Source organism: Giraffa tippelskirchi, chromosome 10 (assembly GCF_054371585.1).
Source record: "Giraffa tippelskirchi isolate mGirTip1 chromosome 10, T2T-mGirTip1v1.2.pri, whole genome shotgun sequence".
Lineage (NCBI taxonomy): Eukaryota > Metazoa > Chordata > Mammalia > Artiodactyla > Giraffidae > Giraffa > Giraffa tippelskirchi.
This window is the reverse complement of record NC_137284.1, coordinates 38,646,565-38,665,243: the sequence shown is the minus strand read 5'-3', so window position 1 is coordinate 38,665,243 and position 18,679 is coordinate 38,646,565. Positions and strand designations below refer to the sequence as shown.

Genomic DNA, 18,679 nt, shown 5'->3' with positions numbered 1-18,679 from the left:
ACAGCCTGTTCTAATTAGGCCCTGATTATTGTCTTCTGGAAAAGCTAGTTCGAGAAATGGAAGTGAAATCCTGTTAAATGGAAGGATTGGCATAAACAATCTTGCCTACTCTGGTGCGACTGCAGGACTGGCAGTGCCACATGCAAAGTCTCCCCCAAAAATACAGCAATGGTTTTCAGAAAAGAAGCGATTTCAAAACTGAAAGATGCCTGGGATACCAACTTACTGTAGGATATAATTGCATCTGTGTTTGTGTGTACTTGGTTGCTCAGGCGTGTCCGACTCTTTGCAACCCTATGGACTGTAGCCCACCAGGCTCCTCTGTCCGTGGGGATTCTCCAGGCAAGAATACTGCAGTGGGTCGCCATGCCCTCCTCCAGGGGATCTTCCTGACCCAGGGATCGAACTCAGGTCTCCTGCATTGCAGGCGGATTCTTTTACATATGTACCAGTATAAATTATCTTACTGATCCAGGACTACTGTGCAAATGCCCTCAAATCCAAAACATTATAACCGCCTCTCTCAAAAGTATCGTAAAAGTTCCTAAGAGTTGTATGCGGTGGGGAACATCTGGAAACATGAATGATTAGGCTCTAATAAAACAAAACAAGTTGACTCTCAGGAGAAAATACACACATACACACGCGTCAGAGTTTATGTCTCCCATATGCCACATATTTAATGTCAACTTTGGAAACAAGTTCAGATGAAATAAAAATCAAAGTTCTCAAAAGATGAAAGATTAACTTAACTATTAAATCTTCCCTATTGCCCCAAACATCAGCATGTATTTCATGTCTATGCAAAAGTATGCCTTCAAACTGCTTGAATGATATATGACACACCAACCAGTTTTCAAATAACACTGCCGGTCATCTTGCAATTTAAAAAAATTAGGTAAAAGGTATTATAACATATTTCACACTCACACACACACACACACACACACCCCAATGACAACATTTGGCCTTTCCTAAAATAAGTACATGAAGACTCTTAAGAGCAGCCAGGGAGGAACCTACCCACGTCACCCCTCCCTACAATCCAGGTAGTTTCCTTTAATCCAATAGCAAATCTGGGCATATTTGAGAGGGGTGATTCTAACGGCCACGTTGAAATCCTGTGGCGAACCATTCACGTCTACCCACTGGTGCCCAGAAAAGATGCCGATAATTTTCCGCTCCCACTTCTGCTGCTGTCTCTTCCACATCCTCACGTAGACCCCGGACCCGCTGGCGCCGGGCTGGGCATCGCACCGCTGGTAGAGCAGGTCGTAGGTCTCGTCTTGGACGTCACAGAAGCGGTACACCAGGTTGCCGGGTCGGTCGTTGTCATAACCCGAGAAGTGGATCCTGCCCCCCGGCAGCTGCTTGGCAGGAGGGCTCACCCCGATCTTCATGAACTTTCTCTTGTGCGGCTTTTTAAGTTCCAGGAGGGCGTAGTCATAATCCATGCCGATGTCGTTGGCGTTGCCCTTGATCCAACCCTTGGGGACGTGGGTGCGTTTCACCCGGATCCACTGGAATTTCATCTTCTCGGGTAGGGCTGAGCGTGAGTCGTTGGCCCCTCGACCACCGTCTTTAAACTTGGGCTTCAGGAAGCCCACTCGGAGCTTCTGGGTTCCCTTCACATAGGTCTTCCCGTCGTGGATGCAGTGGGCGGCAGTGAGGACGTGCTTCTCGGCCACCAGGGTGCCAGTACAGCCCGTGGATAACTTCACGGAGGTCGAGAAGGGGTAGTTGAGCAGGAAGTCCTTCCCAAAGATGCTGAACCTGCTGTCGTAGCCGTAAATCTGCCGCTTCCTCCGAGACTTCCCAGAAGACTGCCCCTCGCCACTTCTGAGGACGTAGATGCCCACCTGCGTCTCGGTACGGCTGCCGTTGGCATAGAGGGTCTCGTAGGACAGGTACTGCTTGGCTTCTTCGTAAGTGGGCAGTGGCGTTCCCTTATGACACTGGGGTCCACACGAGGAGGACACTTCCAGCTTGGCTTCGGCCCCAAAGTCCGGCTTGGCCAAGTTGAAGGTGGACTGGGGCAGGACCACGGGGAGGCGATAGGCTGGCCAGGTGGGCTTCCAGTGGGCGCTGTAGGGGCTCACCTGCCCAACAGCGCAGAGGAGGAGGAGGAAGATGGGGCGCCCTGGAGTCCCCGCCATGCTGAGCACCACCCTGCAGGAACAAAGACAAGCGGGTGAGGAGGGCGAGGATCAGCGGAAGCCATCCAGGGGCATGCCAGGCATTGTCTGGAGCTGTGAAACTTCTTCAGGAATTGCGGTGTGCAGAGGAATCCCCAGCAACGGTCTCACAACGCAAGGGCTTGACCTTGTTTCTTCCTGGGGCTGGATGCCCAACGTGAAACTGGGTATTTGTTCACCTTGCTATTTCAGATGACCCTAAGGAAGACCCGCAGAGGGCGGATGCATGGGGCCATTAATTCCCAGATGAATTGCTTGGCCAGCCCTGATACCCATGTAATTTCAGGCCCTTCTTTGTGCTCAATTCTACACCTTCATCCTCTCCTACCCTCCTGGTCCCCCTGCCCTTCTTTCCTTTCTCACCCCCTCTCAATCTCATTATAGCCTGCACTTGGAAATGTTCAGAGTAACTTGCTCATCTTCGGGGTGAATTCAAATTACACAGTTTACTGAGTGACCAAGGCATCAAAGAGGGATGGCTCCACAGTGCCACACTTGATGGGACTTGGATCACTTCTAAATGGTGAGCGATTCAGAGAAAGGCGTGGGACTTTTTTTATTTTGTTTTGTTTTGAATTTAGAACAATCTTAACTATTATAAGTTTAGTTCCTGAGTAGCCAGCCCTCTAGCAAAGGAAACACTCCCTCCTCCCTTGGATTTTATTGTATAAGACCAGGGTATTGGGCTTCCCTGGTGACTCATTCAGTAAAGAATCTGCCCGCAATGCAGCAGACCTGGGTTTGATCCCTGGGTCAGGAAGATCCCCTGAAGAATGAAATGGCTACCCACTCCAGTATTCTTGCCTGGAGAATCCCTCGGACAGAGGAGCCTGGAAGTCTACAGTCCACAGGGTCTCAAAGAGTGGGACATGTCAGGGTCTTTGTCAAAGACTGAAAGCTTTAAATTTGCATCAAATAACACATTGTGACTATTTCTGTTGGTTGCTTTTCCAGGTCTGTGCATTTGTGTTCCCATCTAGTCTAAATGCCTTGAGATTGGGCCTATGCTAGCATTCCACAAAGGTTTATTAATGGAAGAGTAAATGAATGAATGAATTAATGTCAGTGTGGCTCAAAAAACACGTTTTTTGAATGCTGCACAATGAGTGCCAATGACAGATACATACGTGGATGATGTGCTGGTTCAGAGAAAGGGCATGAAATCCTGTGGTGGGGAGAAGAACAAGGGAGGCATTCCAAGGGAGATGACGCTTGAGAGGGGTGATACAGCTGAACAGAAATAAGCTAAAACAAACTGAAGGGGACACTTAGAGAAAGGGAGCAAGGATACGGAGACAGGAAACGGTGTAAGTCACTTTAGGAATTACCCTTAGCTCAGCAAGGGGGCTTCCCTGGTGGCTTAGATGGTAAAGAATCTGCCTGCAATGTGGGAGACCCAGGTTCCATCCCTGGGTTGGGAAGATCCCCTGAAGGAGGACATGGCAACCCACTCTAGTATTCTTGCCTGGAGAATCCCATGGACAGAGGAGCCTGGTGGGCTACATACAGTCTAGGGGGGGTCACAAAGAGTCGGACACAACTAAGCGACTGAACTGAACTAAGCATCAGTCGGCTCTGACTGGCTCCGAATCTTCTGTCCAAGAGAAGCTGACTTAGCAGGTAGGTTAATTCATTCACAAGCAAGGATCCCAAAACAAGGACAAGGAGGGGTTAGGTCTTAAGGGGCGAGTGCGAGCTAGTTGGGGTGAGAGTCCGGAAGAAACTGTTTTCCTATTCTCAGGCTTCGTCTTTGAGAATATATACCTGCAAGCAACTTTTGAGTGACTTTTGCTTTCTTATATAAAACTGGAAAACTGGAGGAATCATGTGCTTCTCACAGGGCTGCCTCCTGGACCCCTACACACTACCCTCTCCTCCTTCTGACTATAACATGGAGGACATTAAGGCATGCTAACACTGAGCAACACAGGTCTTAAGCTAAGTTTACCTAGGCTTATCCCAAGGAAGAAAACACAGAGGTCCGGCTGCCAAGTATTCCTGTTTTCAAAATATGATTGCTGGGGAAGAGAAAGGAGGAGCTGAGACGGTATGATCTTCTATGTTATCATAAGCTGTCGACATTTTCCAGGGGCAGGAAGAACACGACAGTTAAAATACGCTCATATTATCAACTGGACCATGCGTTTTCAAATCCCAGATCTGAAACGTATATGTTAACTGCAAATTACTTACTGCAGCAGGACTGTTCCACATTCATACAAGCACTGAAACTGTTCACTGGCAGGGGTGTCAGGGAAGACAACAGCAGGAAAAGAGTCTGAAACTACTTCAGATAAACCTTTAAAAATCCATCCAGGAAGCTCGTCTTAATGAATTAACCCTCTCTAAGGCAAAATTGATCCCAATTTCACCTTTCCAAGCGGTTTGCCTGTATAGTAAACCCCTGTTTAAAAAATACTTTCGGACTTCCCTGGTGTCCCGGTGGTTAAGAATCCGCCTGCCAATGCAGGGGATGTGGGTTTCATCCCTGGTCCAGGAAGATTCCGCAAGTTGAGAGGCTAAGCCCCTGAGCCACAACTATTGAGCCTGTGCTCTAAGGGCCCTCAAGCCACAACCACTGAAGCCCGAGCACCTGGAGCCTGTGCTCAGCAACAAAAAAGCCACCGCAGTGAGAGTCTGGTGCTGGAGGAGACTCTTGAGAGTCCCTTGGACTGCAAGGAGATCCAACCAGCCCATCCTAAAGGTGATCAGTCCTGGGTGTTCACTGGAAGGACTGATGCTGAAGCTGAAACTCCAATACTTTGGCCACTTGATGTGAAGAGCTAACTCATTGGAAAAGACCCTGATGCTGGGAAAGATTGAAGGCGGGAGAAAAAGGGGACGACAGAGGATCAGATGGTTGGATGGCATCACTGACTCTATGGACATGAGTTTGAGCAAGCCCTGGGAGATGGTGAAAGACAGGGAGGCCTGGTGTGCTGCAGTCCATGGGTTTGCAAAGAGTCGGACATGACTGAGTGACTAAACAACCACAACAACAGGAGAAGTCAGCCATATGTAAGTAAAACTGCTGAACCAACAGGGCAGAGAAAAGCTCTAATTCCTTAAAAAATAAGCTTTTCAGTTACTTCAAAACACTAATTCTTTTAGTTTGAAATATCATTTACAAGTTCCCTATATTATTTCAACTTGATTCATTTGTGTGGTAAGACCTTATTCTGAGAACATTTTATATCTTCATTAAAGTTTCTCTGTAACACTGAAAGCTACAAATATTTTATTATTTTATTCTAGTTCACTCCATTTCACTTTTTGGCTGTGCGGCAAGTGAGAGCTTAGTTCCCTGACCAGGGATTGAACCTGTGCCCCCCGCATTGGAAGTGTGAACTCTTAAACACTGGATCGCCAGGGAAGTCCCCACGGAACTATATTTCAAAAGAAACTGTGATTCAGATTTAAAAATTAACGCAGGTCAAATTATCCCCAAATAATTTGGTTTTTAAATGCCTGATGAGAAGCTGGAAGATAAAGTGATGTGTCCTCAGGTCCCCACCTGGGTTTAAACTGACAACCATATTGAAGTTACAAGCTTCATAAGTTGCTCACTCCCTTACCAAATATGTGTTTAGGGTGGTTTAGAATTTGTTCTGAACAATGATCTCTTAGTCTCCTAGGTCTGGTTTTTCCAGGAGCTTTTACTCAAAGAATTGTGGAAGGTGGAGGCACAAGGAGAAATGAAAAGGAATATTTATCATGCTAGTCTCTAGCCTGTCTGGATGACAAGATTCCCCTTATCTGTTTGCAAAGGAAACAGAGGCCTCCAGCAGAGGGCGGCTTTCAAGAATGAGCAGAGGATGGCCAGGTGAGAAAGCTCTTAGAAAAGTTTGCAGAGGGGGTGAGTGAGGGTGTGTGTGCATGGTGGTGTTCCAAGCTACCTGCACTCAAGGCCTTTCCTAAGGCATTCACACCTTGCCCTGATCCTTTCCCTATTAATAAAACACTTCAAAATTAGCTTGGTGATTTTGCATTAATTTCTCAATTCACTTGATACTAGAATCATTCCCCAGGAGACAATTATTATTTCCATTTTTATAAACTCTAGGTAAGCCTTCACTACGTCCATTTCATTTATTTAAACATAAACACTCTAAGATGAAAACATTCATAATCTCACTACTGGAAAGGTAACTAATGGGTACATAATTTTTAGTTCTCTCCTGCCTTTACCAATGGCTCACTTTATCCTTGTAGAACTGTCTGGAAAACTCACACCTTAAAAAAGAATGAAGATTTCCAAATCTTATCCTTGTATCTAAATCTGGATGAAGAAAATTCAGGTCTACAACATTTCATTTCTAGGACTAAGTCTTTACTGGATAAGGAGTCCTCAGATACAGAATTATCGTTGAATGTTCCCAACTAAGTATTTTCATGCATCACTTGACCTAAATGACAAAGCAGAATGGAAAATGAAGGTAAGCAAATATTTTCTGGCTGTGCTTAGTAATATGGAAACAGTATTCTTTTTCCAGCTCTGTATATCTGACTCACAAGAGGGTTACACTTTCCATGTTCCATCATTCACCATGATCCGCTGTCGGGCTGTCCACTGTCTAAAAATATTTATACGTTATGAAGATGCTGTCACTTGGTACCTGCACTGATAACCTCCCAGGGAGGGGACGCTACTCGTGATCAGCTGTGCACACAATAATACTGTCTGGAGGCTGTGGGCAGAGACTCTCTCCTAGTTCTGCACCTTGAAAACTGCAACAACACACATCTCCTCCAGAGGGCAGATGTTCGGGAGCTGTGATACAACTCCTATAGCAATCAAGTGTTGGCAGGGAAGATCTAATCCTCAGGGTATAAGTTCTCTGTTGTACAACATCTGAATTCCTGCGACCACTATAAACAGTAACGACAGAAAGAAAGAGCAGGCAAGTTTGTGAGGATAAAAGCTCTGGATGCCATTTGGAAGGATGGCAGAGGGTTTTTCCGTGGACTCTGTGGCCAGGGATACTGAACAGTGAAACCATGCTAATTCCTAAAGCAAATAGCTAAAAATGAACAAAGCTCTGGTAACACTTCGCAGCCAGGCATGCTCTCCTTTTCCTGAGGCACTGAACCTGTTAAAGGGAAACAAATCTAGTCACATAATGATTTAAGAATTACAGCCTTGTACAGGAAAGAAATGCAGGGTATTTACAAGCCCAGCTACCCTACACATAATCTTCTGGTCAAACGACGTTTAACTTTTTCTCTATCAGATTTTAGGCAAAATGAACCACCCCAGTGAGCCTGGGACAAACCTGGCAGCAGAACAAGAATAGTAGAAAACTGTCAATGGTGAGACCCTGAGAAAGGAACTCCCTGGAGTCAGGGGGAGTTATGCATGAATAATGGCTGGTGGATTCAGTCCTAAGGGAGCTATGAGAAAAGATGTTCAGGAGAATCTGAGACTCTTAAACAGAGCAGACGGGGGCTGGTAATGTTCTCAGCCCCACTAATGGGCACTTTGGCACTTATACTACAGGCAGAAGAATGCATCCACACTCACTATCTACCTGAATAAGTTGTCACTGTTACAAAAAGGAGGTCCATAGTAATTACCTTGGAAAAAAGCTCCTGTTCCAGTTCAGGCAAGAGAAAGCATGACAAGTTATCACCTGACTTTATTCAAGTGGGAAAAATACAAGTGAAACAACTTATTCAAATGCAGATGGTGTGCGTATGATCACAAACGCTTTCACAAGTACATATAGTGGCTTTTGTGGCAGTTTCCACTTCCCCACTCTACCTCCAATCCACTCCTGTCTAACAGATCTCTTGAGAGGTGCAGGTATAAGGTCTATTTTAAATGCTCTGTGCACAAGCATGATTCTGAAACAAATGTAGTAAATAGCTTGGTATTAATTTGGCTTTCAGCTTTTGGCCACAGCTGACTTCAAACCACAAATTCAACTCTTTATCAAAGGGCCTCCTCAAAACGATTCTAATACTTGCCAATCTGCGCCAATCATTCGCCGATCTCCTCCTAAGGAGCAGCACAGGGACCACTCAAGTTCAGTTCCAGGAACTAAGAGAAGGCAACCCTAGCCACAGGGATCCTGAACAACCAGGAGCTTTCCACCAGCTAGGGGCGATTTCTGAAGTCTCGCGGGTGTCACCCAAAAGGCAATAAAACCAACAGGATTTTTATCAGCTGCTTTCTCATGAGAGGTCTGAAAGCAAACCTAATTTGTATTCCGAAGGGAAATGGGAGTTATCCTACATCTAAATTATTCTTGCTCTTCTTCTAAAACGTTTTTTAAATTTCTTTCAAACTTTTATTTAAAAATGAACCCACGAAGAATGTCCACACGCTGAAGAGGAAAGATTTGCTTCCAAGAACTGTTCTAGTTCACGGACAGTGGTTCCTAGCGCAGCGCAGGGCCATCAGTCAGAGCGCCCGAGAAGGCCTTTTCCCCCGACCTGTTTGCTGCCCTCTCCTTGCTTGCCAAGGTGTGTTCACAGTTACATGCCCAGGGTAAAAAATTAACTTGCAGACCTTGCTGGAATTGCAGACCTTGCTGCAAAACTCAAGGGAAAAAGTAATTGTGTGTGTGTGTGCGAGCGCGAGCATGCCCAGAGCAGGCTTCTTTTCTATTCCCACCCAGCTTCCGAGATGGTAGCTGCGAAAATTTGCTTTTCCCCACTCGATGCGCGGGTGACACCGCGGGAATCCAAACGCCCCGCGGGTCCCGAGTCTCCGCGGAGCTCCCCCAGGCCGCCGGTCCCAGCTCTCGAGCGCCGAAGGTGGCCGAGGCGAGGTCTCCCGGGCCCCCGCAGCCCGCAGTGCCCCCGCCTTGAGCGCAGCGGCCCTCCCTTTGTCCGGTGTCCCCCGCCCCGGGCCGGCGCCCCTCGCCCGCGCCCGCACTCACCCGCGCCGGGTCGCCCGCCGGGCCCCGGCTCGCCGCGCCCCTCAGACAGGTGTGGGCGCCGGGAGGGCGCGCGCAGCTCCCATGCCGGCTCGGCGGCGCGACCGAGTGCGAGCGGAGCTGGAGGGCCGGGGAGCCGGGCTGGCGGCCGGCGGGTCCGCCCCCCGCGCCTCCCGAGCCCGCCCGCCCCGCCTCCGGCCTCGGGGACGCCGCGCCCCCGCCGCCCGCGGCCCCGCCCCCGTCGCCCCCGCGGCCCGAGCCGGGCTCGGGGCTGCAGGACCGCGGGGCGCGGCTTTGCGCGGGTGGCCCCGGCGGTGCTCGCCTGTCCCGGCCTCCCCGCGCCAGCCCGCGCCGGCTCCCGGGAGGCCCCCGGCCGGAGCAAGGCCGAGGCCTTTGCTGGCGGCCAGCCGCCGCCTGCTCGGAAAAATCAGGCCCCCCCCCCCCCAAAGTCGACAGCCTAGCGCCGGGGCTCTGGGCCTCACCTGGTGCGCGCGGAACTCCTCCGCGAGTTTGCAGAGTTGGAGGCAAACCCTGTGCGCTCCTCACCCCACGTGCACTTTTGAGAGTTTTCAGAGTCTTTAGGTGATGCACGAGCTCCTTCCCGCTTCACCCAGCCTCTGGGGACCCACCAGGGGCGGAAACCTGCCTCCCGGTGGCTGGACCGCCCGTGTTTTGCATCCCCTCCGGCAGCACCCAGTGCAGGGCGCGGGGCCCGGAGCGCGGCTGGGGCGAGGCAGCTTCGAGGGGCCGGCTGGTTGGGGAGCCCACCGGCCCCGGCTCTTTATCGGGGCACCAGCGGGTGGAGCCACCTCCTCGCCCAGTGGGCCAGCTTCCCTGAGTCACTGCAAGGGACCACAGTTCAGCTGGAGAAGGTACTGATTACCCCTCCGATAGGTCAGGCCCAGGAGGAGGTTTTTCTCAGTTGAATGACTTGCCCCAATGCACTAAGGTCACACTTTTTTCTTCTATGAAGCCTTTTAGCCTGCCTTTTCTTTTCTCTCACCCATGTGTTAGTCGCTGAGTCGTGCCCGACTCTTTGCGACCCCATGGACTGTCGCCCGCCAGGCTCCTCCATGGAGTTCTCCAGGCAAGAATACTGGAGTGGGTAGCCATGCCCTTCTCCAGCGGATCTTCCTGACCCAGGGATCAAGCCCTCATCTCCTGTATCTCCTGCATTGCAGGCAGATTCTTTACCGTCTGAGCCACCAGAGAAAATTTCTCCCACCAAAGCCTGCTCTCAAAAAGAGGTGGGTCTTACAGGCTATTTCACACCAGTGTGGTAATGACAGACCCAAGCTGCTCGAGTTTGTCATCGATGTGTTTGTCACTGTTGGTGATTCTCAAACGTGAGGGCACTATGTTAAAGGCAAAAGTTTCTTCAATCTCCCCATGTTTGGCTTAAATTATTTTCTTTCAAAATGTTGCATTGCTAGCTATAAATATAAAACCAGATATAAACTTGTATTATAGCATTTGAACAAGCCAGGAATAAAGCAAAAATAAATTTGTAAATCAAATATAAAGTCCACCTCCCAGAACTATAAAATTTAAATTACTGATGTTTACTCAATAGAACTCACCTGACAACTCAGGAGACATAAGAGACTCTGGATTCGATTGGATCCCTGGGTCAGGAAGATCCCTTGGAGGAGGGCATAGCAACCCACTCCAGGATTCTTGCCTGGAAAATCCCCTGGACAGAGGAGACTAGTGGGCTACAGTTCATACGGTGGCAAAGATCCGGACAGATGGAAGTGACTTAGCACACCTGCACTCAACTGCTGTAAGCATCATGTATCTTTGGCCCAGAAGTGAGTGCGTTCGCGTTCTGCATGGCTCTGCCAGTCTTATGGAGTGGCCAGTGCCCTGTATTGACTCAGTTTTCTCACCTCTTTCCTCCCTTCCAGCCACATCTCCTCTGTTCACACCCTATGTTATTGTAATAGTTGACTTTCACTTGAGTTTCATATATCATTCAAGATTAACTTTGTGCTATCCCTTTCTTTTGAACTGTGGTGTTGGAGAAGACTCTTGAGAGTCCCTTGGACTGCAGGGATATCCGATCAATCCATCCTAAAAGAGATCAATCCTGGGTGTTCATTGGAAGGTCTGATGTTGAAGCTGAAACTCCAATACTTTGGCCACCTCATGCGAAGGGTTGACTCATTGGAAAAGACCCTAATGCTGGGTAGGATTGGGGGCGGGAGGAGAAGGGGACGACAGAGGATGAGATGGTTGGATGGCATAACTGACTTGATGGACATGGGTTTGGGTAGACTCCGGGAGTTGGTGATGGACAGAGAGGCCTGGCGTGCTGCAATTCATGGGGTCGCAAAGAGTCGGACACGACTGAGCGACTGAACTGAACTGAACTGATCCCTTTCTTATTAGTGTAATGAGAAGAGTGGTAACTGCTGGTGTCAAGGCATAGCTCACATAGGCACTGAGATCACAAGGCAATACTTGGTATCAGGCGGTTATCTCAGTGATCCAGAATGTGTTTATGTTCATTTTTTTAAATCGTAACTATGAAAAAATTAAATTTTGAGTCTCCAAGGATCTATAGCTCCCAATTAGAGAAACACCAGTAACAGTCAAACACCTCACTTAGTAGAAGAACCAGGGAAGAAATTAGAAGGAGGAAAAGAAGGGAGAGACTTACAAAGCACCTATTAATGCAAGGCATGGTGAACAGTCCCGGGGAGCTCAAACTGGGGCTCTGTGATACCCAGAGGGGTGGGATGGAGTGGGAGGTGGGAGGGAGGCTCAAGAGGGAGCGGACATATGTATACCTGTGGCTGATCCATGTTGATATATGGCAGAAACCAACCCAACATTGTAATTATCCTTCAATTAGAAATACATAAAATTTTAAAAGGATTAAAAAAAAGCGAAAACAACAAAAATAAATAAATAAATTTAAAGAAAGAGATGGCCACAGGAAGGCAATCCAGCAACATAAGTAAGAGCATGCCTTAACATTCAACTATGTGAGAACTAGTTCAGGCTCTGCCACTTGTCAGTTGTGTAGCTTTTGACTTAACTTTTCTGCACCCCAATTTCCTCTTCTGTAAATGGTGACTACCTCATAGTATTCTTTGAAGGACTGAATAAATTGAAACACAGGAAATGCTTAGCACATGACCTGACCATAGTAAACCCTTAATGAATATTAGCTCTTGTTTTATCTGTTATGCACAAAGATGATGCCTTCACTCTGCTTTGGAGCACTGTACTTTAGGACCACCTCAACTGAATTTGATATCCACTGCTCATGTGTTTTGGTAGCTAAAAAAATGTATATATATGTATATATTTGGCTGTGCCAGGTTTCAGTTGCAGCACACAGTATCTTTGCTCTTTGTTGTGGCATGATGGACCCTTAGTTGAGACATGTGAATTCTTAGTTATGACATGTGGGATCTAGTTCCCTGACCAGGGATCGAACTCAGTCTTGAGTGGAGTCTTAGCTACTGAACCACCAGGGAAATCCCTGTCCTGGCAGTTTTTGAAATCCCATTGTCACCAGTTTGGGGAGGTAGCATCTTAGAGAACAGGGTAATTTTATTCCCATCATTCTGAGAGGGAAACTGAGGCACAGAAGGACCCGAGAGCAACTCCCTCTCCTGTTTCCACTCCCAGAGCCAGCCTCAGGCCTCCTGCCCCTACCCAGACAGGAGCTCACCATGTTTGAACAAGCTCCACCACCTTCTCTTGTTTCCTGGAGCTGTCAGTAGTAAGGAGGATGCTACCCAACTGTAAGGTTGCCGCTGTGATTGCCACGTGGACAGCAGCAACAGCAGATCTGCAGACAACTTTGATTCAAAGAGAAATGCCCTGTGTAGCAGGTGTCCTCATGCCAAACTTGGATATTTGTTTTTATATTTGTCCCACTCCCCATCTGAAAAAAAAATACGACCAGAAAATCCAAAACCCACATTGTTTAAGAACTCAGTTCAACTCCATAATCATAATTCTCAAATACTTTTCATGAGTATGGCAGTTGAGTTGTTAAAAATGCATTCAGGACAAGGCCTACACATTTAGTGAGTGCCCAGTCTGTATAAGGTGACTGTACAGGGGCTGTGATAAGAGAGTTGCTGTTTAGTTGCTAAGTTGTGTCCAGCTCTTTTGTGACCCCATGGACTGTTAGCCCTCCAGGCTCCTCTGTCCATGGGGATTTCTCAGGCAAGAATACTGGAATGGTTTGCCATTTCCCTCTCCAGGGGATTTTCCCAACCTAAGGATCAAACCCGCATCTCTTGCATCCTCTGCACTGGCAGGCGGATGCTTTACCACTGCACCACCTGGGAATAGAGATAGTGAGGGAAAAAGCAAATATCCCTCGTCTCAAGGAATTGATGCTTTGGATATAACCCAAACAAAATCAAACACAGGAGAAAGTGAGATGTAGGCTGGATCAGACTACGGCTAGAGAGCATGGAAGAGGGAATTATTAATTCCCACTCTGACAGGTGCTAAAGTCTCCCAAGAGGTGGTAGAATTTGAACTGAAACTCAGTGGATAAAGCCCTGAGCAGAACTTCAGCAAACATGGCATTGGGTTCCTCTACTGCATAAACAAGGCCAACAGTGGGAGAGTGAAGAGGGCAGAACTAGGCCTAGATTGTGATAATTGTAGCTATGTTTACTGAGTGCACGCTGTGTACCAGGTAGTAAATTTCATACATGTAAGTTCAGGAAAACCAAAAAAGAGGAACTGTGGTTATCTCCACTTTGCAGACAAGGAAACTGAGCTTCAGAGGGGTTAAATGGGATACCAGTGTGTACCGTTAAGTAACACAATTGTGACTTCTGTCCAGTCTGTTGCACTCTGTCAGCAGTTTCTGCTGTGTTATACTGCTTCCCAGACCGGCATTTTCTCGTCCTTACAATAAGGAGGTTGATGAGTGACTGCCATCACTCCAACTGAAAACATCCTTTTGATTCGGTCTTGCAGTCATGCAGTCACTTAGTAATAACCTGTTAAATGGCCTCCCGTGCAGGAGACAAGATGGGACTGAAAGATAATTGGAAACCTAGGGTGGCGGGGAGGGGAGAGACCCAACACCAACTCTGTACTCGGTTTTAGTGCTGAGTTTTTTAAAAATTGAAGTATAATTGGTTTACAGTGTCGTGTTAGTTTCAGGTATACAGTAAAGTGATTCAGTTATACACACATATATATTCTTTTTCAGATTCTTTTTCATTATAGGTTATTACAAGATAACTGAGTATAGTTACCTGTGCAGTAGGACCTTGTTGTTAACTATTTTACGTGTGTATGTGTGTGTGTGTGTGTGTGTGTGTGTGTGTGTGTGTGTGTGTGTGTGTTAGTCACTCAGTCGTATCTGACTCTTCACGATTTCATGGACTGTAGCCCGCCAGGCTCATCCGTCCACGGGATTCTCCAGGCCAAATACTGGAGTGGGTAACCATTCCCTTCTCCAGGGGATCTTCCCCACCCGGGGATTGAACCCCGGTCTCCAGCACTGCGGGCGGATTCTTTAACATCTGAGCCACCAGGGAAGCCCCATCTTATATGTAGTAATGTGTATTTGTTAATCCCAGACTCCTAATGTGTCACTCCTCTTAGTGGTTATTTTTTATGAGGCTGTGACTCACACGCAGCTTCAACAATTTGCCGGTTAAAAAGGTGTCCATGAGAATTATCTCCGAGGAGATAGAGTTACACATTTAAAAATCATTTCCATCTGTCTTCTTATATCTGTGGTGATACTACGGATCCAGGAGTTTATTCAGTGAGTGGAGGTTTCTAGCTCTGTGGAGTGACTGAGAAGAGAAACGGACTGAGAGACAGCACAGAGGGTTGGGAGGGAAGCAGGCGTTCTCAGCCTGTCTGGTGCCTTCGGGTAAATCATCTCACCTAGTCTGGATTTGTCATCGGTAGAAAGAGTCTAGAGGACCTGCTGTTACAGTCTTTGAGTCTACAGCATTGTGATTCCTATGCAAGAATGACCCACGTTTTTGTCTTCGGGCATCCCCAGCATGAGGTCCTGGGAGAGCGAAGGAGGTGGAACTCTGGAGTCAGACTGGCTTGGACTCAATTGAGAATTCATTTAGTTGCTGGGTGATCATGGGCAACTGATGTGACTTCTGTGCCTTGCTTTTCTGTTCTATACAGTGGGGCTTATTTCAGGCTGTAGTCAGGACTCTGTGGAATAGTCAGTTCAAAGCACACAGCACTGGGCTAGTATAAAATAAACTCTGAATTGATATTACCTATTGTTATTACTACTACTGCAAATGCTTAATGTTTCAAATGTTGAATGAGTTGAATCAATCAATCAAATTGTTAAAAAGTTTTTTCCAGGCTTTCCAAGGATAAACCATCTCAGGACTTTTGTTCAACCCTAAGTCTTTTGTCATAGGTTTGGTTTGTAGGCAGCGAAGAGTTTCCTGGTCCAGTCATCCTAGTCCAGTCATCCCTTAGTATCTGTAGAGGGTTGGTTCCAGGATCCCTGCAGACAAAGTCCAAGGATGCTCAAGTTCCTTATATAAAATGGCATATAACCTATGAAATCTTCTGAAACTTTAAATCATCTCTAGGTTACTTATGCATGTGTGCTCAGATGCTTCAGTCATCTGACTCTTTGTGACCCCGTGAACTGTAGCCAGGATCTTCCCGAAACTGCATCTCCTGTATCACTTGCATTGCAGGTGGATTCTTTACCTGCTGAGCCACCAGGGAAGCCCAGGTTACTTATAATACCTAATACAATTTAAATGCTATGTACACAGTTGCTGATATATGGCAAATGCAAGTTTTGCTTCATGGAACTTTATGTATTTTTTTTTTTGAAAATTTTTGGATCTATGGTTAGTTGAATTTTTGAAACCCATGATACAGAGGGCTAACGGTACTGAATTTGGGAAGAGTTACAGGTTTGGATGGGAGCCAGGGTTGTAGTCTTTTTGTCTCCTCTTCCAGTCTCCCCATGTGGCAGCATCAGTTCATTTATTCAACCAGCATCTTCAACATGAATATTGTCAGGTCTGTAAATCTGTCAGTGTTTTAAGGGCAAAGCCAGATTTTTCTCTCATGAAGGTTGGAATTAAAATCTTTATGATAAAAAATAAAACCACAATTAGCTCCCATAATCTAAAAAAGAAGCTAACAAAAAGAGCCAATAAAAATAATCTTTACAGCACTTAATAAAGTAAATGTACTTGTATAGCACTTAAAACTTAAAAATATATTCCTGTTTCTGTTAAAACTATCGATTGTTGTCGTTGTTATTGTTCAGTCACTAAGTCATGTCTGACTCTTTGCAGCCCCATGGACTGCAGCACACCAGGCTTCCCTGTCCTTCACTATCTCCCACAGTTTGCTCACGTTCATGTCCATTGAGTCAATTACTCATTTTAAATATTAATACTTGGAAATATAAGTAATCAGTATACTATGAATATAAATATGTGAAAGCATAATATATAAAGCCTTAAAATATAAAGTAGTTGTAGAGCTAAATTGTCACATTGGTACATATGGTAGCCTAAAAAGAAAAGAAAAAAAAATTGCTGCACAGCAAAGGAAAGCTTTACTCTAATCCTAGTTAAAAGAATATAGCAATCTAAAAACTATTAGAAAGAAAAACAGGCTTTGGCACTAGCAATTTCCTGTATAATGTGGGCACAATTCAAAACTGAAAAATTAGAAACATTTTGAAATAACTGTGTGTTTCTCATTTTCTCTGGTTAAATTCAGAAAGTCCCTGGAGGCCAGCACTGGGCTTCTCTGATGTACTCTAACTTGTATACTGGATCTCATGAGCAAGAACAAAAGAGAAAAAAGTGTTTTTTCTTCCTTTAACTCAAGGAGAAGCAGCAGCGCTGCTGGCCTTGAAATAGACTGAAACAGCTTTTTGATATTCTCTTTTCAATGGGAATCTTATTAAAATTTCTTTCAAATCTCAGTAGCTTTAAAAGGCCTTTTTGGAAAATCCTTTTGTTCTCAACTCATGTTTGTATTTCAACTTATGTTTGTATTTATCCATGAATATTGGATTATTTCTTTTTCTGTCTTATAAGGAGTAATCTTTTATGTGGTTAAGTGTGGGGTCTGGATATTCAAATTCAGTGTCATTTCATGAGGTTTCTCCTCTTTCCTGGCAAATTCTACTCATCTTTTAAGCTCAAATATCAACTCTTCTCTGAAGGCTTCTAAACCCTTCATTGCTAGAATTGTAAATTCATACTCTGTGTCTTCAGAGAATTGTACTGAAATTATATCTTACATTGTAACTATATATTTACATGTTCAACCTCAAGCGGTCCAGAGCATCTCATGAGTGGGACCACTGTCTTATTCTTCTAGACCCTATGGTTTTCCTCTATCTTCTAAGAGAGCCTGGCTCAGGATAAAGGCTCAATCAATTTTTACTTAATAAAATGATTGAATGAATGAATAAGTAAAATTCTAATTAGCTTAAAACATAAGGTCTGAAATAATTTAGTTTGCCATCATAGCCACTAGGAACAAGGCATATTGTACGTGAAATTTTAACCACTGGGGCTTGAATATTTTCCAGGATGTAAATCCAAATTTCTGTTTGATGCCCATTCACCATTCTTTCCTTTCGGGTCACTTAAGATAACAAATTCAATCCACTTGGTGTGCTGGTTACATTTCAGTGCTCATGCTATGGCTACTTGTTGGTCTTCTTAGGCATCATCTGTCTAAGACTTGGGACTGTCCCACTGACTTTCTACAGAACCCTTGGGTTGTGTTCTGAATCACACTGGATGCCCTCAGGACTGTGGAGTTTGCTTCTCAAACTATTTCCTCCCACATTCTGGAAGATGTTAATAGACATGGGGGAAAAAAGTAGTCAAATTACGCATATTAGCATTTCAAATGCTCTGAGAAGTCTGGAGTGAAGAAATCTGCTTAAGCTCATTTATCTCTTTACCCCATCTTATTTGACTGTAGACTCTTTTCTTCAATATGGTAGTAACATGTCATAGAACAGTGGAATTCTGTATGATGCGGTTTGATAAAAATCACCCATAAGCTTACCCAACTTCTAAGAGCAAACAACTTCTGTTCTTGACATGTGGTTTGTGCTTTTTTGCATAATCGCCTTTGCTTATATTTGAAACTCTTTCCTTCATATCCACTTGTCTCAATTCTAATTTTTTTTAAAAAATTGAAGTATTGTGTTACAATATCGTGTTAGTTTTATGTGTACAGCTTAGTGATTCAGAATTTTTGCAGATTATACTCCACTATAGATTATACACGATAATGGGTGTAGCCCCTGTGCTACCCAGTAAATCCTCATTGCTTATCTATTTTATGTACAGTAGTTTGTATCCATTAATCCCACACCCCTCCCCCCTCCCTTTCTCCTTCGGTAACCACTAGTTTGCTTTCTAAATCCACTTCTATACATTTTTAAAAGGCCTAGCGCTATGTCACGTCCTCTACAAAGTATTTTTTTTAATTGGCCTTTGATTTCCCAGAACAATTGCTACAACTTTCTCGTGGCTCTGATAATTTTATCTATTTCATTTTCAGTTTACCTTTCCTCTTCCCTGCCACTGAATCTCTGGTCTGCATGTCTTTGGTTGGCTTTATCAG

General features: G+C 45.6%; 1 protein-coding gene across 4 annotated transcripts in view; it reads right to left on the bottom strand.

The window, feature by feature from the left end:
* Positions 1 to 654: 654 nt before the first annotated feature.
* The window catches only part of PRSS23 (serine protease 23), a 30,873-nt gene continuing 12,848 nt past the window's right edge, over positions 655 to 18,679 (bottom strand). The window contains exons 2-3 of one of the 4 annotated variants that reach the window (XM_081531114.1): positions 14,963 to 15,772; positions 655 to 2,169 (exon numbers count right to left, since the gene is read on the bottom strand). In XM_081531114.1, the coding sequence (XP_081387240.1) occupies positions 1,029 to 2,156 (1,128 nt within the window). In that variant the 5' untranslated portion in view covers positions 2,157 to 2,169; positions 14,963 to 15,772 and the 3' untranslated portion in view covers positions 655 to 1,028. Of the gene's footprint in view, positions 2,170 to 9,079; positions 9,250 to 14,962; positions 15,773 to 18,679 lie in introns of those variants that run through there. The other 3 variants (XM_081531115.1, XM_081531112.1, XM_081531113.1) reach the window with 3 other exon arrangements.